Source organism: Procambarus clarkii, chromosome 27 (genome assembly GCF_040958095.1).
Source record: "Procambarus clarkii isolate CNS0578487 chromosome 27, FALCON_Pclarkii_2.0, whole genome shotgun sequence".
Classification (NCBI taxonomy): Eukaryota; Metazoa; Arthropoda; class Malacostraca; order Decapoda; family Cambaridae; genus Procambarus; species Procambarus clarkii.
In genome coordinates this window covers 9,817,246-9,840,174 of record NC_091176.1, presented here as the reverse complement: position 1 = coordinate 9,840,174, position 22,929 = coordinate 9,817,246, and the positions used below count along the sequence as shown (strand labels likewise).

At 44.9% G+C, this 22,929-nt stretch overlaps 1 protein-coding gene across 1 annotated transcript in view; it reads right to left on the bottom strand.

The window, feature by feature from the left end:
• Nucleotides 1-862: 862 nt before the first annotated feature.
• The window catches only part of LOC123762833 (neuropeptide Y receptor type 6-like), a 70,045-nt gene continuing 47,978 nt past the window's right edge, over nucleotides 863-22,929 (bottom strand). Inside the window, exons 2-4 of the mRNA XM_069332318.1 lie at nucleotides 9,812-11,699; nucleotides 7,620-7,868; nucleotides 863-1,463 (exon numbers count right to left, since the gene is read on the bottom strand). Coding sequence (XP_069188419.1) covers nucleotides 7,623-7,868; nucleotides 9,812-10,966 — 1,401 coding nt within the window. The 5' untranslated portion in view covers nucleotides 10,967-11,699 and the 3' untranslated portion in view covers nucleotides 863-1,463; nucleotides 7,620-7,622. The remainder of the gene's footprint in view (nucleotides 1,464-7,619; nucleotides 7,869-9,811; nucleotides 11,700-22,929) is intronic.

The following is a 22,929-nucleotide window of genomic DNA, read 5'->3' as shown; positions in this document are numbered from 1 at the left end:
ACCATTTCCATCACCTTAAACTTACTGGTGCTGAACTCTAGTAGCCATTTCTCAGACCAACTTTACAGCTTGTGTAAATCATCTTGGGGAAAACCTTACCATACTCATCTGTTATAATTCTTCTCATTAGTTTAACATTCTCCGTAAATATCGACATAAGACTTGCCTCCTGTAGATAGGTCATTTACATGAGAAATAGTATGGGTCCCATCACAAGTGCTCAAAATACTCCGCTTTTTATTCTATACTAGACAGACGTCCTGCCCCTCACTGTTTCTGTCTGACTCCTGTTAGGTAATTCTGAGGTTTGTGTGTGTGTGTGTGGAGGGGGGTGGGGGTGAAAAAAAAAAAAAATATATATATATATATATATATATATATATATATATATATATATATATATATATATATATATATATATATATATATATATATATATATGTCGTACCTAGTAGCCAGAACGCACTTCTCAGCCTACTATGCAAGGCCCGACTTGCCTAATAAGCCAAGTTTTCCTGAATTAATTGTTTTTCGGCTACCTAACCTACCTAACCTAACCTAACTTTTTCGGCTACCTAACCTAACCTAACCTATAAAGATAGGTTAGGTGAGGTTAGGTAGGGTTGGTTAGGTCATATATCTATGTTAATTTTAACTCCAATAAAAAAATTGACCTCCTACATAATGAAATGGGTAGCTTTATCATTTCCTAAGAAAAAAATTAGAGAAAATTAATTAATTCAGGAAAACTTGGCTTATTAGGCAAATCGGGCCTTGCATAGTAGGCTGAGAAGTGCGTTCTGGCTACTAGGTACGATATATATATATATATATATATATATATATATATATATATATATATATATATATATATATATATATATATTAGATATAAAAGTATGGTGCGAGTCAATACATAGACAACCGATGGTTAGAAAGGCTGGGTCCAATAGCTAACTGTACAATCCTACAGGCACAATAGCAAATCATCAACGATTGAGCAGCGCACTCTTGGCTCGTGCACTTTTCTATCTGCAAATTTCATTATACTGTATGTATATATACAGCATACACACACACACACACACACACACACACACACACACACACACACACACACACAGATTATAATGAGCTTACATTTCAGAGTTTCTGTGTTACATTTATGTCACAAAGCACAACCCTCAGTTTGCCAGCACACACCCAAGGTTCACGAGTATTAATAAGGGTCATGGACGTATTCCTCCCACTCCTACGAAGCCTCCAGGCATCAGTCTCCTCCAGCGATCTTTGTATGGTATATCTGCTAGAAATAATGATATCATTCTCTTGAGGCAGTATCATTCGTCAGAGCAGCAGGCGAACATCGGTGTATACTGTTTCTTCTTGTTCTTCTCTCCCATTCTCTCGTTGTTCTTCTCTTATCCAAGTCTTCGTTGTCGTCCCTACGGTCCACACCGAGCCTGGAATGTGAAGAACACAGGTAAATACAAATTATAATATACTTCTAACAATAATAATTTTATTGAAGATGATGTCTGATAGTTCAAAATGGAAATTAATAAGCTTAGAGTAATTATTATTTAATATTTGTGAAGATGAGACCTTCACTGCTACAGGTAACTGTGCAACAATACCCACACTGTTTCAAGGTAACTGTGCAACAATACCCACACTGCTACAGGGAACTGTGCAACAATACCCACACTGTTTCAAGGTAACTGTGCAACAATACCCCACACTACTATAGGTTAACAGCAACAAGAATGCAGTTCCAGCTTGAAACAGCTAAAAGTAATCAACATACGTCATGTTAACATAACAACACGAAGAATTATAAGGTTTACTCAGTTGGAGTAAAAATACACGTCGACTGCAGTGACATACCCTGGTATGGTTGACAGGACCATGACCATACCAAGTATGCACTTTTAGACAGGAACATGAAAGGTATATACATTTTACAGGACGATATCAGCTACATACCATGGACCATGCCTATGTACGTAGGGTTACGCCATCTTCTATTGGACAAATTCGTAGATCTTCTGAGAAGTCCTCATTAGTCGATGTTTTGGGTTATATGTCTATGAACTATGCCATCTTAAGTGCATGGATTTCATCACACAGTTCTTGAGTCACTCTCTTGTTCTCGCTTCGATCTTGTTCCTGGTTCCATGATTACTACTTTTCCTTTAAAATATGTAAAAAACATATTCGTAAGTCTGCCTGCGAATCTGTCGTCTCTGCCTTCAGACGTCGATGAACGGAATGAAACTAGACTTTGCATAGTTTCTCATTTGAACTAGGACGGCCATAGGCTAAATGATGCTCCGGCTCCTAGAACCTGTCCCGAGTGAAGACAAAAAAAACGGCCCGGGCAGGTCCGTGGGTATGTACCATGCCAACCCAACTTGTAAGGCTGCATTGGGAAACTAGGAGTGTCGGCCACAGCATTGCTGAATTTATAATTCTGAAGAACGGTACAGACGAGGCTCCAGTTCTTCACTCGAGCAACAACGGCTGCTTCAGCTACTCATCAAGTATTCATCGCAAAACATATTACTTCAATGGAAAACTTTATCATGACCGTATGTACTTTTTTTGTCAATCTCTGACAAACTCATCCCGTCTTTTCAAGAAATGTTGAAACAAAGTGAATAAATATAAACTAGCTCCTAAGACTGAGTTACACAGAAATCACAATAGCGAGATGCATCAAATGAACAAATCCACAAGGGCCGTGATGAGGGTTCGAACCTACGTCCGACAGGTTCCCAGACACGCCTTAATCGACTGTGCTACGACATGGTTAAAAGAATTGCAACCGGGAGTTCAGCTGACCTCACACGGATCCTGCAGTCTCTCCGAGACAAAAACCAGGGTTTTACACAATTCCCCCCATGCACCCGAACTCTGTCAATAAGAGCGAAGAGGTAGAATAGCTTATTGACAGAGCTCGGGTGCATGGGGGGAATTGTGTAACACCCTGGTATGTGTTTGCAGGATCCGTGTGAGGTCAGTTGAACTCCCGGTTGCAATTCTTTTAACCATGTCGTAGCACAGTTGATTAAGGCGTGTCTGGGATCCTATCGGACGTAGGTTCGAACCCTCATCACGGCCTTTGTGGATTTGTTCCTACGACTGACATTACGATCATTCGAGGCTTAATTAGTATGGAAAATATACTGCCTCCACACCCCTGTATTACAAGTAAAGTAACATAATAATAATAATAAAACCCGACCCCGAGCACAACTGGGTGACTGCTCGCATCAGTTGCCATACTGTGTGGTGCTCTCGTGTGATGGTGCTCCAGTGCCACAGGCCTCCAGGCTTCAGTGCCAGTTATTACTTTAAAGACGATCCCAGATCTTACTCGTAACTTGTGTATCAGTTATGTTAAAATAAAGCAGTAATTAACACATTAAAAACAATGGATACCATCAAGACAAATATATGTACTACAAAAGTAGGCTACAAGCTTCATGAACTTGTCCTGCCAGAGACTTGCAGCCAAAGTACCTAACTTTGACAAACAACAAAGCCACACGCCAGGAACCTAAACCCTCCCACGGGACGCTCCGTGGAGCAGCATCCGGCACAGCAAGCGACCCACAGACCAGTGTGTGTAATCAAGGTATAGGCACACAAATATCAACCCCGGTGTAAACAGCTCGCATGATGCTAGCCGGGGAGCCAGCTGGGGGGCCAGGGGTAAAACTCGCGCCGGTCGTCGTAGGGACAAACCTTAGTCTATTTGCAAAGCAGATCTCGGGATACCGCGCTCTTGTGCTCAATTCCCCCCCACCCTCCTGCCCCCCCCTCGTCGTTCCCAGCACCCTTCACCCAGGGTGTGTAGGACGTGGGGGAGGGTTTAGGGTGCGGTGGAAGAGGCGAGCGGGTGCGGTGGTAGTGAGGAAAGCAGTGGAGGAACTTGTGAACATGGAGGGGGGGGGGGGGATTATCTTGAGGTTATCTTGAGATGATTTCGGGGCTTTAGTGTCCCCGCGGCCCGGTCCTCGACCAGGCCTCCACCCCCAGGAAGCAGCCCGTGACAGCTGACTAACACCCAGGTACCTATTTTACTGCTAGGTAACAGGGGCATAGGGTGAAAGGAACTCTGCCCATTGTTTCTCGCCGGCACCCGGGACCACAGGATCACAAATCCAGTGTGCTGTCCGCTCGGCCGACCGGCTGCCCTAAGGAAGTCAAGAGGGGGGGGGGGGTAAGGAATTATTATAAAGGGGAATGAGATGGAGGAGGGGGGGGGGTTGTGAAGATAGAAAATTGGGAAGATTGGGAGTAATGAGGCAAACAGGAGCATATTTTAATCCCCCTCACTCGCGCCAATCATATCTTCAATGGATTTGAACACACTTGTCAATCATATGCACAATAAAATAACTTACTGAAGCTACAAATGCAGTAAGAAATGCAGAATAGACCCACTGAAGAGTAGAGGTGCCATAGCACTAAAAATACAGTATTAAATCACTGGTGCTGTCCCGCCTTGAGTGCTGCTCGGTACTCACTTCCCCTTTCAGAGCAGGAGAGATGCCTGAAACAGAGGGGATAGAGAGAACATATGTAACCCTTTCCATCATCGCCCACGGGATGGGTATGTGGTGTATAATAAATGACTAATGCATAGACATCATAAAGCACCTAAATTATTGGGGCCATCTGAAAGCTCACAAAAAGTACTCTCTGGGATGGAGAAGAGAGAGAGATCAAATAATATGTGCATGGAAGATACTGGAGAGCCAGGTCCCAAGTTTGCACAGTAAAATAACAACACAGTGTAGCGAATAATATGGAAGGAAATGCAGAATAGAACCAGTGAGGCGTGGAGGTACTAGAGGCACAGTTAGATACCACTATATGAACATAAGAGGTCCAAGGAATTCAATATCCTTCCAGCAAGAAATATGTCCGGAAGGAATGTGCATTTCTTCAAGAAACAATAAGACGTATTTCTGCAAGAGGTGTTGGACCACTCAGGTTGTACATTTGAGGCTCGTGTTTTCCTCAATAGTGACTGATTTGATGAAAATTATCTATGATCTCTTGCCAGGGGCGAATGCCGTCGGATGTTTGTTAAATAGCCTTCGGCTACAAACACTTTTGTACGGTCTGTTCATGGTGGCGTGGTCACAGTACTGGATATGTTAGTGCGTTTGGAGCACCAGACTATCTAAGTTTCGAATCTTTCACAAGGAAGAATTTTTTTGTTACATTGGCTTGTGGTTTATGCAAGTTTATTCGTATATATATAGGCCCACGAGTGGGCCTCTCGTGCAGGTCCATCACCTCAACCACCATCCCCAAAAGCCCACAAGCAATCCAGCTGGGATGGCCCCATTGTAGACCAAGTTGCTGCAGAGTGCCTGGGTGCTGCAACAACACAACACGACATTGCTCGCCTCACAGCAGTAACAGCACCACATGCAGGGGATTTCCTGTTAACAACCCCAATGTCGGCAACTGGCACACATCTCGCACCACACGCTCTCCGAATTGCTGTGGCCCTCCGCTTTGTTGCCCCAATCCACACCAGATATAGGTGTATTTGCGGCGAGGTGGTGGCTGACAGGTACGGTCACCATGGCCTACTCTGCCAAAGCACAGGGGGATGGCACTCGAGGCACAGTGAAGTTAACGACATCATTAAGAGGAGTCTCACCACAGCTGGATGCCCAGCTGAAAGAGAGCCCCGTTACCTAACGCCTCGTAACTCTGATGCTCTTATCGGTCGCCCAGATGGTATCACAGTGAACCCCTGGAAGAACGGCAAGCAGTTGTATGGGACTACACGTACGTATCAACCCTGGCTAACACCGACATTGACCTCAGTGTTGCACAACCAGGTGGCGCTGCCACCCACAGAGAATCAGCCAAATCCCGTAAGTACAGAGAACTGGATCACCACTACAGCTTTGTCTCCATTGCTTCTGAGACACTCGGCGCCTGGGGTAAAAGTGCTACCAGTTTTTTTAAGGAACTGGGTACTAGGCTCATTGAAACAACAAGGGACCCTAGAGCTGCCAGCTTCCTTTTCCAGCGCCTCAGCGTGGCGATACAGAGGGGAAATGCACACTGCATCCAGGGTTCCTGCCCGCCATCTGAGGAGCTGGAGGAACTCGACAATTTATGATAATCATCTTTGTAACCTTTATGTAACTCCCTTTTTGTAATAAAGTTTAAATAAAACAAATATATATGTGTATACACAAAAGAATGGGGGTGGTAGGAGAAGATAATATTAGTGTTCAGTGAGAATCCACAAGGTCTCCTCTGAATACTCCTTATTTTCTTCTCCGAGGCTATGGGTCCCCACATTTGCACCAGAGGTGGTACCCTCACAAACTTAAAATATATAAATATATATATGTAGGATATATATATATATATATATATATATATATATATATATATATATATATATATATATATGCGAACAAGCCTGAATGGTCCCCAGGACAATATGCAACTGAAAACTCACACCCCAGAAGTGACTCGAACCCATACTCCCAGAAGCAACGCAACTGGTATGTACAAGACGCCTTAATCCACTTGACCATCACGACCGGACATAATGAGGTGATAGCCGAGGCTATTTGAACCACCCCACCGCCGGCACTCGGATAGTAATCTTGGGCATAGCATTTTACCAAATCACCTCATTCTTTGGGGCACACGTGAGGAACACAAATGCGAACAAGCCTGAATGGTCCCCAGGACAATATGCAACTGAAAACTCACACCCCAGAAGTGACTCGAACCCATACTCCCAGAAGCAACGCAACTGGTATGTACAAGACGCCTTAATCCACTTGACCATCACGACCGGACATAATGAGGTGATAGCCGAGGCTATTTGAACCACCCCACCGCCGGCACTCAGATAGTAATCTTGGGCATAGCATTTTACCAAATCACCTCATTCTTTGGGGCACACGTGAGGAACACAAATGCGAACAAGCCTGAATGGTCCCCAGGACAATATGCAACTGAAAACTCACACCCCAGAAGTGACTCGAACCCATACTCCCAGAAGCAACGCAACTGGTATGTACAAGACGCCTTAATCCACTTGACCATCACGACCGGACATAATGAGGTGATAGCCGAGGCTATTTGAACCACCCCACCGCCGGCACTCGGATAGTAATCTTGGGCATAGCATTTTACCAAATCACCTCATTCTTTGGGGCACACGTGAGGAACACAAATGCGAACAAGCCTGAATGGTCCCCAGGACAATATGCAACTGAAAACTCACACCCCAGAAGTGACTCGAACCCATACTCCCAGAAGCAACGCAACTGGTATGTACAAGACGCCTTAATCCACTTGACCATCACAACCATCACAACCATATATATTATATATAATATATATATATATATATATATATATATATATATTATATATATATATATATATTATATATATATATATATATATATATATATATATATATATATATATATATATATATATATATATATATATATATAAAATTCCGTGTATTATGATGAAATGCAAAGGAATTTCCTTTTTAAAATAGTAAAAAGTCTTAAGGCGGCCGGAGCCTCGTAGTCCTCCACCCCTACCTGCTAGGTCTCCTCGTGGATCTGATCAGTGACTTCTTCCATCGTCGCTGACTCCATCCTGAGAAAGGGCGACTTCGTTAGATGGTTGTCGTTGATCTGAGCCGCTGATATGCCCCTCCCGGAGCCTTCCTTGCCGCAGGAGCCGTCCCTCTGCGGCCCGTGTACCAGCAGGGACACGCTCTCCACCGTCGGCTGCTTCGTCGAGACTGTGCTGGCTGGCTTACCAGGCCGTCGTAGCGGACACGAAGTCTGGAAACGGGAAGTGAAAGGGCCACTAACGTTGGCGTCATATACATTTGTAGGATAGGGGAGAGTGGACAAGATGTGAGATAGGTGTATGAGTTCAGTGTATGTTCTACAGGTTGGACTAAGACTAGTGTTTCTGTTGTGCTGGAAAAATTAACATAAACATGTGAAAGATATAGTTCTGAATACAACCTCATGTTCACTTTTGTTAAATGTGTTGTAGTTGCTTTTAATTCGTTAGAATTTGTTTGTTATCAGCGATCTGAAAGTCAGAACTAATGTCAATTTGTGTGAATTTGGTCTTCTTGATACCTATCAAAATGAATATTATTTTATATATCCATGGTCCCAGTTTGGATGTGAACTATGGGACCTGCAAAAAGTTGATCTTATTAAAATAAATTGTCAATACAGGAGTCCATCCTTCATATTAACGCAATGTCCTGCCTGACCTCACCTGTCCACATCTTCACACACACACAAAAATACACAAATGAAGGATATTCTATTGTCTGGAGGGAATCACCAACCCAGTAAACACGACAAGCTTTTTTCCTCGAGGATTCGCTTATCGCTGGCCATTCAAACATTTTAAGACAATCAACCTAAGAAAGAGTGACGTGTATAACGGTGTAGCCGGTCTAGAGGACGGAATAAAACAAACAATCAGCAGTTGTTACGGACACAGCACCGCTCCTGTGCCGGGTAAGCCCACTACGTGCTCACCATAGCCCGTGCTACTTGGAACTTGTTCCGAGTAGCTGAATCTATAACATTAACAACAAGATTCACGAAGAAGTTACGCAAGCACTTACGAACCTATACATCTTTCCTCAATCTTTGACGGCTTTGGTTACATTTATTAAACAGTTTACAAGCATAAAAAACTTTCCAATCAACTGTTGTTATTGCTATAAACATCCTCCTGGTGCTTCGGAGCTCATTAGCTGTTAAATAATTGTAAACAAAGCCGCCAAAGATTGAGAAAAGATATACAGATTCATTAGTGCTTGCGTAACTACTTCGTGAATCTGGCCCCTGGTCTATATTATTTCCATGCTTACATATGATACGTGATAACACCAGATAATATTGTTGTGCAGACAAGTTCCATTCCTTGTCCTATAAGTAACTAATGAATGGATGGTGCAGGAACCTTCTATCTGTCCACTATTCTAGCACTCTTGCTTTCTACTTTCCTCCATTGATCTCATTCTCTCCCTCTCATTCTAAACTTTCTCTTTCCCCTGACCACTTTACCTCACTAGACTCTTCCACCTCTCTACTTCGATCCCTCACTCTATGACTTTTATTCTTCTTTTCCTTCCCTTCAGTTTCCGCTCCGTTACAACAGTGGTCAGTATTAGGCTATAATTAGGCCTTATCCTTGTATTAAGGAGTAATGTACTTTGTAAGTTAGATTATTCTACTTAAAAGTTATAAAAATAACTTATAGGCTATTATTAATATTTTTTTGAATAAACAATCACTGATTTGATTGATCACTAATACTGAATCAATATGTCACTGTTGAATTTGAATTCTAACGTACTTTACGAAGGCATCTCTAAAAGCATTGTTGTTGTTGCGAAAGCCCAGGTGATGACAGCTGTTGTTATAGACTCAGCTAATCGGAACAAAACGTTCCAAGTAGCACGGGCTATGGTGAGCCCGTAATGGACTTATCAAACACAGGAAGGGAAGGAAACTATCAGGGAAAAAGCGCCAAGCCATTACGACTATATATATATAACACTTGGAAGGAGGGTCAAGAAAAGGATTTGGGATGGGACAGGAAGGGGGAGGGGGAATGGTGCCAGACCACTTGGACGGTCGGGGATTGAACACCGACCTGCATGAAGCGAGACCGTCGCTCTACCGTCCAGCCCAAGTGGTTTTTACCTAGCACAGGAGCGGGACTGTAACTGTAATGACAGCGTACCAACCTTCCTTAGTAGTATAGGAATGGCCTGCATCATCTCCTTGCGCAGGTTGGTGTTGAGCCAACCGTACAGGATGGGATTGATGCAGGCCGAGCTCATAGCGACGGCGTGACAGGACCCGAAAACCACGTAGAAGTATCCGGGTTCCTGGAAGCCGGCGTAGTTGAAGTCGGCGAGGAGATTGACGACGTGCCAGGGCAGCCAGCAGATGGCGAAGGTGACAGCGATAGAGGTAAGAAGAATGGTGGTCCGTCTGTTGCGCTCTATTTCCCGCTGGGCTCGTCGGGCGTCGCGCTGGGACATCTTGTGGCTGCTGAGGTAGTTCTGGATCCTCCCGTGCACGAAGCTCAGCACCAAGATGGGGATGATGTACTGCATGACGATGAGCGTGATATTCCACGTGTACTTCACGACCGGCGACGACCACGACTCCATACACTTCTCGTACAGGAGGTAATCCTTGATCTGCACCCTCTTCACGAAGTAGTAGGCGAAGAGTGGCAGGGGAAACACTAAAGACACAAGCCAAATGACCGCTATGGACCACGGTATGTACGCCCGAGCGTCTTTGTTTCTCTTCACGCAGACTATCGTTAAATAACGATCAGCGGCGATAGCCACGATAGTCGCTGTAGACACTAATATATTGGTACACTGCAACACTGGCACTAACTTGCAGATAAAGTTGCCCAAACTCCAGTTTTTGTGAAGGAGTCCAACAAGCGTAAACGGCATACATACGAGGCACATGCTGACGTCAGACACAGTGAGGTTGACAATGTATACGTTGCGAGCCGTCCTGAGCTCCGAACGGCGGCCAATGACGAAGGCGACGATCAGGTTGCCCAGGATACCAACAATAATGAGGAGGGAGTAGATGGTGATGAGGGTGACCTTGGCGGCCGTGCCCAGGTAACTCTTCTGGTTGGTCTCCTGCAGGATATCTATGATCTCCTGCCAGTGGAGGGTCTGGTTAGCCCCAGCAGGAAGCACCGAGCTCATCAGAAATGACTCCAACTGGCCAGTGAAAGGATTGACCTCGTCCCCGGCGATGCCGGAGTTACCGTGTCCCTCAAGAGCCTTAAACTCGTCAGGCTCCAGCGGGCACATCACGCCAGCACACAGCTCGGCCTCTGAGGTCTGGGTGATGTTTTCCATGACAGAACAGCGCGAAACGGCCCGGATAGTTACAGTCTTAGGGAATAGAACAATGCTCTGTCAATCATGTTAATTATTATCTGATTTGGTGGCAGTTACTGTCACTAGGCCTAAATTCTTTTGCATGAATATTACACAATATTGTAGGACAATCTGGCAACCTATGCTTCGCCCGACAGAAACTCTGCCGCGGGAAGAGCAGTGTTAGTGGCGAGGAGCGACGCATTAGACCAAGCTCCCATACAGAGGTAAAGGACAACCGCCAGGAGCACCTCTCCCGCCAGGGATACTCACTGACCAGAGCAACATTGCGACAGAGCCCAAAGACCTCACACAAACTCGGCTCTTCAGTAATTTTGGGCAATGTTTCCTCAGTCCTTGTCATCCACTGCACATTACGTGGTCATCCCGCCGTTCAGCTTATGAATTCTTATTGGGGTCGTCATCCCACAGTCATCTTAGGGTCACTACTGAACTTGTTTAAGGTCTCTTGGCCTAAAACTGATACCTTAGCGATCTTGCATAACTCATCTAGGCTTCCGTCATTGTCACTGCGATAAGCACATAGTTTTTCATTTAACAATGATTTTCAAGGTCACGCGTCGTCCGCGGTCCTATACATAATAGTTGGAGTTTGGGTCAGTAATTAATACGCCTCTCATCTTTTACTTCTTGATCAGCAGCTGTTTGGTTGGTAGCGAGCATCTCCCCAGGTGAGGGAACAGCACACGACCTGAAATTGAAAGAGGATGTTACGACCCTGGGTTCCTCAAGTGGAAACCAGAGGTCAAGAGGATTTACAAAAGATTTTATAACCGTGAGTAAGGGACGTAAAATGTATATTATATGAATCAGACATACACACACACATCTTATATAATATATATATATATATATATATATATATATATATATATATATATATATATATATATATATATATATATATATATATATATATAACTGAAAACTCCACATCCCAGAAGGATTCGAACCCAGACAGCCAGGAGCACTATAATATATATATAATATATAAATATATTATATATATATATAATAATATTATATAATAATAATTATATAATATTCTATATAATGTATATATTATATATATTCCAGAGTTATGGGCACTGAACTTTGAAGAAAGAGGGAAGGAACTAAACTCATTACAAGGAAGGCAAGGAGGAAGAAGGGGGGACATGACAACAAGTACTCTGAAAGAAATTGACCAAGTATATAACACACAATCTTCAAAGTTAAGAACAACAGAACGAGGAGACTTTGTTGAAAACGGGAAGCACAAATGAGTCAGATGTCAGAAAGAGCTCTTCAACGTAAGAGTCATTACTAAATGGAATGGACTATTTAAAGTTGTCGACACTACCTAGAAACACAATTTTACATTCCACTCTGACTGTTCCAGGAATATAAACACACACACACACGCATGCATGCACGCACGCACACACACACAGAACTTAGTATAACACATATGTCAGATCAATCCAGCTTCAGCATGGAGTCCATTTCTAGTCAAGCATATGACTAAACTGGAAGAGGTTCAACGGTTTGCCACCAGAGTAGTACCCGAACTGAGGGGTATGAGCTACGAGGAGAGGCTACGGGAATTAAACCTCACGTCGCTGGAAGACAGAAGAGTTAGAGGGGGACATGATCGTCACATACAAGATTCACAAAGGAATTGATAGGGTAGATGAAGGCAGACTATTTAAACTAAACGAGAGAGAGAGAGAGAGAGAGAGAGAGAGAGAGAGAGAGAGAGAGAGAGAGAGAGAGAGAGAGAGAGAGAGAGAGAGAGAGAGAGAGAGAGGTGGCCTTTGTGATCCTCGCCAACTCGGGGAGGGGGGAGTGAGAGGACGAGCTCACTCTCCTGGCTCAACTAGAGGAGGTAAGTACAGTGTAGCACAGATGCAACACAGGTGCCATAAAAGTGTAACACATCAATATCAAATCGGTGCCTGGAGGACGTGGTGGGTAGGTGACAGGACTACAACCAGAGGGTGACGTCTCCTGGTGACAGGAATACAACCAGAGGGGTGACGTCTCCTGGTGACAGGAATACAACCAGAGGGGTGACGTCTCCTGGTGACAGGAATACAACCAGAGGGGTGACGTCTCCTGGTGACAGGAATACAACCAGAGGGGTGACGTCTCCTGGTGACAGGAATACAACCAGAGGGGTGACATCTCCTGGTGACAGGAATACAACCAGAGGGGTGACGTCTCCTGGTGACAGGAATACAACCAGAGGGGTGACGTCTCCTGGTGACAGGAATACAACCAGAGGGGTGACGTCTCCTGGTGACAGGAATACAACCAGAGGGGTGATGTCTCCTGGTGACAGGAATACAACCAGAGGGGTGACGTCTCCTGGTGACAGGAATACAACCAGAGGGGTGACGTCTCCTGGTGACAGGACTACAACCAGAGGGGTGACGTCTCCTGGTGACAGGACTACAACCAGAGGGGTGACGTCTCCTGGTGACAGGACTACAACCAGGAGGGGTGACGTCTCCTGGTGACAGGAATACAACCAGAGGGGTGACGTCTCCTGGTGACAGGACTACAACCAGGAGGGGTGACGTCTCCTGGTGACAGGAATACAACCAGAGGGGTGACGTCTCCTGGTGACAGGAATACAACCAGGAGGGGTGACGTCTCCTGGTGACAGGAATACAACCAGAGGGGTGACGTCTCCTGGTGACAGGAATACAACCAGAGGGGTGACGTCTCCTGGTGACAGGAATACAACCAGAGGGGTGACGTCTCCTGGTGACAGGAATACAACCAGAGGGGTGACGTCTCCTGGTGACAGGAATACAACCAGAGGGGTGACGTCTCCTGGTGACAGGACTACAACCAGAGGGGTGACGTCTCCTGGTGACAGGAATACAACCAGAGGGGTGACGTCTCCTGGTGACAGGAATACAACCAGAGGGGTGACGTCTCCTGGTGACAGGAATACAACCAGAGGGGTGACGTCTCCTGGTGACAGGAATACAACCAGGAGGGGTGACGTCTCCTGGTGACAGGAATACAACCAGAGGGGTGACGTCTCCTGGTGACAGGAATACAACCAGAGGGGTGACGTCTCCTGGTGACAGGAATACAACCAGAGGGGTGACGTCTCCTGGTGACAGGAATACAACCAGAGGGGTGACGTCTCCTGGTGACAGGAATACAACCAGAGGGGTGACGTCTCCTGGTGACAGGAATACAACCAGAGGGGTGACGTCTCGGAAGACAGAGGCTGAGGCCGTAATTGGACTAATTGGCCCCACCAACATTAATATCCCGCTGGAGGCCCTACGGAACAAACGCGGAAAATGTTGTCTGTTCTGCAGGAGATGTTAATCTCTGTGAATCTGTTGAACACCAGCTTTCAATAGTAGGTACGCATGCACGCACGCACACACACACACACAGGGGGCCTCGTAGCCTGGTGGATAGCGCGCAGGACTCGTAATTCTGTGGCGCGGGTTCGTTTCCCGCACGAGGCAGAAACAAATGGGCAAAGTTTCTTTCACCCTAAGTGCCCCTGTTACCTAGCAGTAAATAGGTACCTGGGAGTTAGTCAGCTGTCACGGGCTGCTTCCTGGGGTGTGTGTGTGTGTGTGTGTGGTGTGAAAAAAAAAGTAGTTAGTAAACAGTTGATTGACAGTTGAGAGGCGGGCCGAAAGAGCAAAGCTCAACCCCCGCAAAAACACAACTAGTAAACACACAGGGGGGAAGAGGGGGGGGGGATATGATAGGAACGTATAAAATAAACAAGGGAATTGACAGAGTGCAAATAGACGAAATGTTCACACGGAACAGTAACAGAACGAAGGGACATGGGTGGAAGCTGGAAACTTAGATGAGTCACAGAGATGTTAGGAAGTTTTCTTTTGGCGTGAGAGTAGTGGACAAATGTGATGCCCAAGATTACCAACCGAGTGCCGGCGGGGGGGATGGAAATAGCCTCGGCTACCATCCTATTTTGTTCGGTCGTGTTGGTCGAGTGGTTAAGGGATCCTGTACGCCAGCAGATTGCTCCTGGCAGTATGGGTTTGAGTCACTTCTGGGGTGTGAGTTTTCAGTTGCATATAGTCCTGGGGGCCATTCAGGCTTGTTCGCATATATATAAATAAAAATATATATATATATATATATATATATATATATATATATATATATATATATATATATATAAATAAATAAATAAATATATATATATATATATATATATATATATATATGCACAGACTACCCTATTCCAGTAGCTGAAGTTTATAACTTTTTAGACACTCAACCCACCAGGGGACTCGAACACTGGCCAACAAGGTGGCAGTTAAATACCCCAGAATTCCTACCTCTCTTATGGCTTTGAAGTATAGCGTAGTGGATACAGCATGCAACTGCCACCTTGTTGGCCAGTGTTCGAGTCCCCTGGTGGGTTGAGTGTCTAAAAAGTTATATATATATATATATATATATATATATATATATATATATATATATATATATATATATATATATATATATATATATATATATATATATATATAAATATATATATATATATATATATATATATATAAATATATATATATATATATATATATATATATATATATATATATATATATATATATATATATATATATATATATATAACACAATTAACGATCACAAAACACTGATCATGTTTATGCGGAAAATCCACAGAGAAATGTGAAAGGCCGAAACGTTCACTTTCTTTCACATTTCTCTGTGGATTTTATGCATATATGTATATATAACTTTAATTGTGTAACTAGCTTCACAAGATTGTCACTTACTTCGCTAAATAAACTATAGGGGTTCAGGTACCTCTGTAACCCTTTCCACCACCGCCCACAGGATGGGTATGAGGTGCATAATAAAGAAAGAAATTGGTGACGAGGACAACAGTGTGGTGCTCGTCCGAGGCTCGCCTCATTTACTGGAGGTGGGCAGCGGGGCGTGATGCTCAATTAGGCGCGCGAGAAGGGTAACGAGTGCCGCATGCAGAACACTGCCCTCAGTGTCCTCAGGGACGGGTCCAGTGTCCTCACTCCCCTCTCTCAGGGGAGGGTCCAGTGACCTCACTTCCCTCTCTCAGGGACGGGTTCAGTGACCTCACTCCCCTCTCTCTCAGGGACGGGTCCAGTGTCCTCACTCCCCTCTCTCAGGGGAGGGTCCAGTGACCTCACTCCCCTCTCTCAGGGACGGGTCCAGTGACCTCACTCCCCTCTCTCTCAGGGACGGGTCCAGTGACCTTACTCCCCTCTCTCAGGGGAGGATCCAGTGACCTCACTCCCCTCTCTCAGGGACGGGTCCAGTGACCTCACTCCCCTCCCTCTCAGGGAAGGGTCCGCCCAACCATCTGGGCTGGACGGTAGAGCGACGGACCCGCTTCATGCGGGTCGGCATTCAATCCCCGACCCTCCAAGTGGTTGGGCACCATTCTTTTTCCCTGTCCCATCCCAAATCCTTATCCTGATCCCTTCCCAGTGCTATATAGTCGTAACGGCTTACAACTATATATATATATAGAAAGCGCTAACGGCTTAGCGCTTTCTCCCGATACCTGCAACACAGGCGCCACCAACACACAGGTGCTGACCTGCAACACAGGCGCCACCAACACACAGGTGCTGACCTGCAACACAGGCGCCACCAACACACAGGTGCTGACCTGCAACACAGGCGCCACCAACACACAGGTGCTGACCTGCAACACAGGCGCCACCAACACACAGGTGCTGACCTGCAACACAGGCGCCACCAATACACAGGTGCTGACCTGCAACACAGGCGCCACCAACACACAGGTGCTGACCTGCAACATGTGCTCACTACAGACGACGTTGTACATATCAGGCGGGAACCCAAGGAGCCCCCCCCCCCCGCCTGAACCCCCGGGACCCAAAACAGGGCCGGGGAGCAAGCCGACCCAGCTTCGGTCTCCTCCCAGAAATCCAACTTAGCTTAGTTTCCGTCCACTCAGCGACACGCCTAAATGGAACAGAAAATAGTGTACTGTTATATATTTTCCAATCCGCTTGTTTGGCAACCCCTTGTGGCTATCATGAGCCAATAATCAATTACGCCGGTTGGCAACATATCATAAATATCTGATTTATTTCAATTCAGTATTACTGAATATACATTTTTAACACTCTAATTAGCTCTGGCAACAGAACGCGCGATATCAATTATTTTCGTGACTGATATCTTGTCAATATTCATGGAGAAAGTCGTTTACATTGTCGTCATTGTCATATCATATGGGGGTTATTGTCAACGATATTTGGGAATGGATTTTGTAGTGGGCAATCTCCTCCCACACTGGCCACAGTGCAGGAATACTGTACAACATGACCCATCAACATACTGCAACGGTACATAACGCATGGACACTCGTGTATCATGCTAGTATACTATAGACACCCCACACTCGTGTATCATGCTAGTATACTATAGACACCCCACACTCGTGTATCATGCTAGTATACTCATCATGTGACGTGAGGAACTTAAGCTAAAGCAGGAGAGTGATAAAGGGTTACAGTACAAAGTTACAGTTAAACACTAGGAACTATTCACGTGATGTATTGTAATACATCTATGCACCTATTGTAATACATCTATGCACCTATTGTAATACATCTATGCACCTATTGTAATACATCTATGCACCTATTGTAATACATTTATTGGGAGTGAGAGTGCCGCCACTCTCGGGGGCACCACGGGCTATGGTGAAGATAACCTGACCTGTGGTGTGACAGTGGGATAACTATGGTCAAAGTGACCTCAGAGAAACGAGAGTATGAGTGTGAAAAACAGATGGTACTCCATAGAGGTTTCTGTCTTCTCTGGGGTAACACTATGGCCACCACTTGCAAATGTGAGTTACTATAGAGAGCTGTGACGGCCGTGTCTCCTTACCGTCAGGACCAGACCTGGACGGACTCAGGTAATTAGTTTATCTTTGTCAGGACTCGCGGCCTCGGTGAAAAGTTTTCACTTCTTTTCCCCAGTGAAAGTTAATTAATTTCACGCTGATGAGGAGAGAGAGAGCGAAGAAACGCTTTCTTTCTTACAGCGGAGGAATTTACGGAGTTATATATTATAATTGCCCCCCCCCCCTCCAGTGGGCACATTATACAACAGCGACGCTAAATGAGTTAGCAACGTTGATTCAACATCGAACCAACACCACAGTTGGATATTGTGTCCACTTGGTGATGGGGAGATCACACAGCACCGCTCCTGTGCCAGGTAAGTCCACTACGGGCTCACCATAGCCCGTGCTACTTGGAACTTGTTCCGAGTAGCTTAATCTATAACAACAACGATGGTGAGATAGACTACAGTCAGTGTTGCCACCTGTTGGGAGCCGGTCGGCCGAGCGGACAGCACGCTGGACTTGTGATCCTGTGGTCCCGGGTTCGATCCCGGGCGCCGGAGAGAAACAATGGACAAAGTTTCTTTCACCCTATGCCCCTGTTACCTAGCAGTAAAATAGGTACCTGGGTGTTAGTCAGCTGTCACGGGCTGCTTCCTGGGGGTGGAGGCCTGGTCGAGGACCGAGCCGCGGGGACACTAAAGCCCCGAAATCATCTCAAGATAACCTGACTGTGGTGTGTGGCGTGACAGTGGGATAACTATGGTCGAAGTGACCTCAGAGAAACGAGAGTAAGAGTGTGTAAAACAGATGGTACTATATATATAAGATAAAGCTCTAAGCCATTACGGCTTGGACGGGATGAGGATAAAGGTTTAGGATAGAACAGAGGAAAGGAATGGTGCCCAACCACTTGGACGGTCGGGGATTGAACGCCGACCTTTAAAAATCGAGACGGTTGCTGTACCGTTCAATCCAAGTGGTTGGGCTCTCCTCCGAGGTAGTTTTAGCTGCTACATTGAGCAGCGAGCCACTGACCTGTGTTGTGAGTGGTGGGGCTCAGTCGACTCTTCAACATGTCGACTGGAATTTTGTGCAAGTTTCTCAGAGCGTTTTAAGGAAGCGCCATTTACCAGCGAGGTGTTTCATGGAACCCGTAATATTTTCTTTTCCCTCCTCCTCCCTCTCCTTCCATCATCGCAATTCAGACTAACTGAAGGCTAGTCTGGTCAACATTAAAGACGTTCATCTTGAACTTCAATGACACATTTCCTCTTCTGTGTTTATCTTTAATCTTCGCCTGATGGCGCACTGACTTCAAGTCTCAGGAGAAGATCAGCCTTTAATTTCAAATGTTTTTGCTCCCAACTCTACGAGGCCTCGGCTGAAGAACACCTTAACTTGAATCACATTATGCTCCTTGAAGTTCTCTTCAAATAAATAAAACTAAGTTCCTTAAATTTGTCCCTTTAAGACGGTCAGTACTGATAACGCTCCCGTTAACCACAGCCTTTGACCATCTGAACCTCTACTCTTAACCTTTGAAGCTCCAAATAATTGTGTGGGGTTCTCTTCGTTTATATTAGTTTGTTTCATGTGCATACTTGTATCTCCTCCTCGTCTTCTTCCTACATTCCTTTCACTCTTTTCCTCCCCAGGTGAGTACGATGGCAGGTAATGCTGGAGGCTGAGATAATAGGTGATATTATTAGCAATACATCATAACATAGCCACCGAGATAATAATACTAACGAATGGAAGACATTACGTTCCATTCGTTAGTATTATTATATCGGTATTATTTGCTCTTAACAAAAAGAACAAAAATACTAGCAGCACTAAGACCTTTATCATATGCAGACGAGGAGTCACAGTAACGTGGCTGAAATATTCACAGTTGACTTGAGAATGGTCCAGGACGGACCGAAACGTCGTCGTCCCTTCACTTTCTAGTGTGTGGTCTGGTCAACACCTTTATCATACTTGCTCGACAGCAGTGGTTGGCAAATGGTACATGCACAACATGTTTATTTACATCTTCAGTATGCACCACAATATGACACGTCACTCTTGCTGGCAGTTCAACAGAGCCTTCTATACCGAGGAGACATCGGCGGCTTTGCTGTTATACAAATGTTAGCAAGGTTTCTAACCTTTCCTAACTTCATAGGCAACCAGAAGATTGACTATGATGGATGATTTCTCGGTTGCTGTTCTTTTACCATGTCGTAGCTCAGTCGATTAAGGCAGCGTCTGGGATCCTCTCGGACGTAGGTTCGAACTCTCGTCACGGCCCTTGTGGATTCATAGGCAACCAGACGATTGACTATCACTTGGAATGTTTTCTCTCGACTACGTCGGTACTCGTGAGATCAAGTGAACCAAGCACATTAAGGCTCTCTCATACAGTTGGCTCCAACATCACCCTGATCCTTTGCAAGTGTTACCTAACATTAAATAGAGAATTCGCTGATTAAAAATATAAATTTAATAGTTTAATATGCAAAATGAACTGATGCTGGATGTAACTACTTTGCTTGTAGTATTTTATCATCAATATTCTTAATTTATTGAGCAGAAGTATAAATTATGCGAGAAGGAGAGAGAAAGGTAAAAAAGCGAAAGAAAGATCAAGAAGAAAGAGAGAACGAACGAGAGTGAGAGATAACACCGTTGTAATTAAAAAAGACGCCCCACTATACATGTTCAGAATCGGACAAGGAGCCGAATTAGCTCGCAAATGTCTCCTGAGAGAGCGCGTGCAAGCGTGTTGCCCACTAAGTTGGTCCAAGTGGGAAAACTTTTGAACATTGGCCGCGTAAGTACCATGGAAACCAACGGCATCTCTCCAGTGATAAAGACCCCCCAGCAAAGATGAGCATATCTGCACTCCAACAAGTATAGCCTCGATTGTTGATACACGGATTGTGTGTGTTTTTTCGGCTTCCTTGCCTGCGATGTTTAACAAAGGACCTGCTTTACACAGGAGTGGAGGAAGCAATGTACGGTATAAGGGGGAATTATCAGACACTCTCCACTTTCCCTTATGCTGATTATTGCGCTCTCTACACCAATTGTGCTGACTTTTGCTCCCTCCACTCCATTCGTACTTTAAACACTCAAGGAAACCTACCCTTCGGGAGAAGACAGACCCCAGGCCACCTGCAGAGTCTCTGAAGTATTGACGAGTTTATTTTGGTTGCAAACATCTTAATGGAAACATCCCATTGGCAAGAAACCCCAAGAAAAATTATCTCTCCCCCTCTCTCACTCACTCTTCCTAGCTTCTTCCTCCCCTCCTTAAGATATGTAGGGGTCAGAAGTTGACCTCGCCGCCCATTATCTAAGTGGCATGTTAAACAATTTTTAACAGGAAAGAAATTCCCTTGGGATGCTGTTTTACCTCAAGTAGAAAATTGTTGATCTCCTATAAACACGTCAGAGTAGTATGTCGCCCTTCATTAGTTTCGAGATCAGTCTGGGATAGCACTTGTCAAAAAGCTTTTAATTAAAAATTCCTTATAAAAATGTGGAGTGTAATGTTCTCAAGATGCACGTGAGTCAGGCCTTCAACTGGTAGGTGGCAACTTCTCCCCCCCCCCTTCCTGCAGTCTCTCCGAGGCACAAACAAGGGTTTTACGCAATTCCCGAACAGCCTATCTCGATCCGTGTCACAGGGAGACTGCAGGATCCGTTGGTAAATCAGGATGATTTCTCGGTTGCAATTCTTTTACCATGTCGTAGCTCAGTCGATTAAGGCAGCGTCTGGGATCCTCCCGGACGTAGGTTCGAACTCTCGTCACGGCCCTTGTGGATTTGTTCGCCTTTAACTCTATTTTTAGAAAAATGTCAACCCCTCAATTGGAAGAGGATTTATGACTGTAGACTAACAGACGTTGTCACAGCTCGTATAAGACTTGGCTACAAGTATCTCTGGCAGTTCGGCTTGTATAGGGATCTAGATGAAGTAAAGTGTAAAGTGTGTGGACAAAGACAGGGACACACTCGAACATTATATCTTGGATTGTAGTAAAATTGAGCCATTTAGAGATAAATCTAAACTCACGCTGTATGATATGGTAACCTATCATATTACCATGTACAAATTACCTGAAATCCTTGCACTGTATCCATATTTCGCTTCCAGTAGATGAACAACATATGAGATGAAGAAACAAGACAAGATGCATCTTCACAAGATGTATTGTGAAGACTAATAATAAACAGAAGCTCCCCTATGACTCTGTAATATCTCCATTGGTCAAACTATTATGTATTAGCGATAAGACCTACCATTAATGTATAATGACTTTCTGTAAATATATAGCTCTTGAACTAGCAGTTTCTCTGTAACTACCTGACATTGTAACTATAAGGTGTGAAGGATAGAAGAAATTGTTTATGTAATAATCTAAGATGAGGTCTGATAAACACCTTTTGTGCCCTCTGTAATGCTTTTTGCGCTACCGCTCACAGGATGGGTATGGGGTGCACAATAAACAATCAAAAACAACAGTGTAGAGTCACCAGGACCGACACCGGAGACGAGGGACCACCAGGGCCTCCAGTGCACTAAGTGGAAGCAAACACCACGAAGCCGTGATCCTCTGGTGATCATGCGCGCACTAATAGAAAAACACGGCCACGAAGAAAAAGGGAAGGGAACTATCAGGAGAGAGCGCCATACCACGAAAATACGCTCCCAGAATAGAAGAATCCGAATACAAGTAAAATACGACTCTGTTTGTCGTAATAAAAGACTACAATGTGTTTGTCCTTGGCACATCCCACCGTCTCTCTCTCACATCCCACCGTCTCTCTCTCACATCCCACCGTCTCTCTCTCACATCCCACCGTCTCTCTCTCACATCCCACCGTCTCTCTCTCACATCCCACCGTCTCTCTCTCACATCCTTCTCTCTCTCTCTCTGTTCTTCTCTCGCTAAGAGCATTGTCCCACACAGAAAGGTCGAGCGGTAATAGATTCAGACGAGGATGGAGTGAATGTACATCTCACTTCAAAGACAAG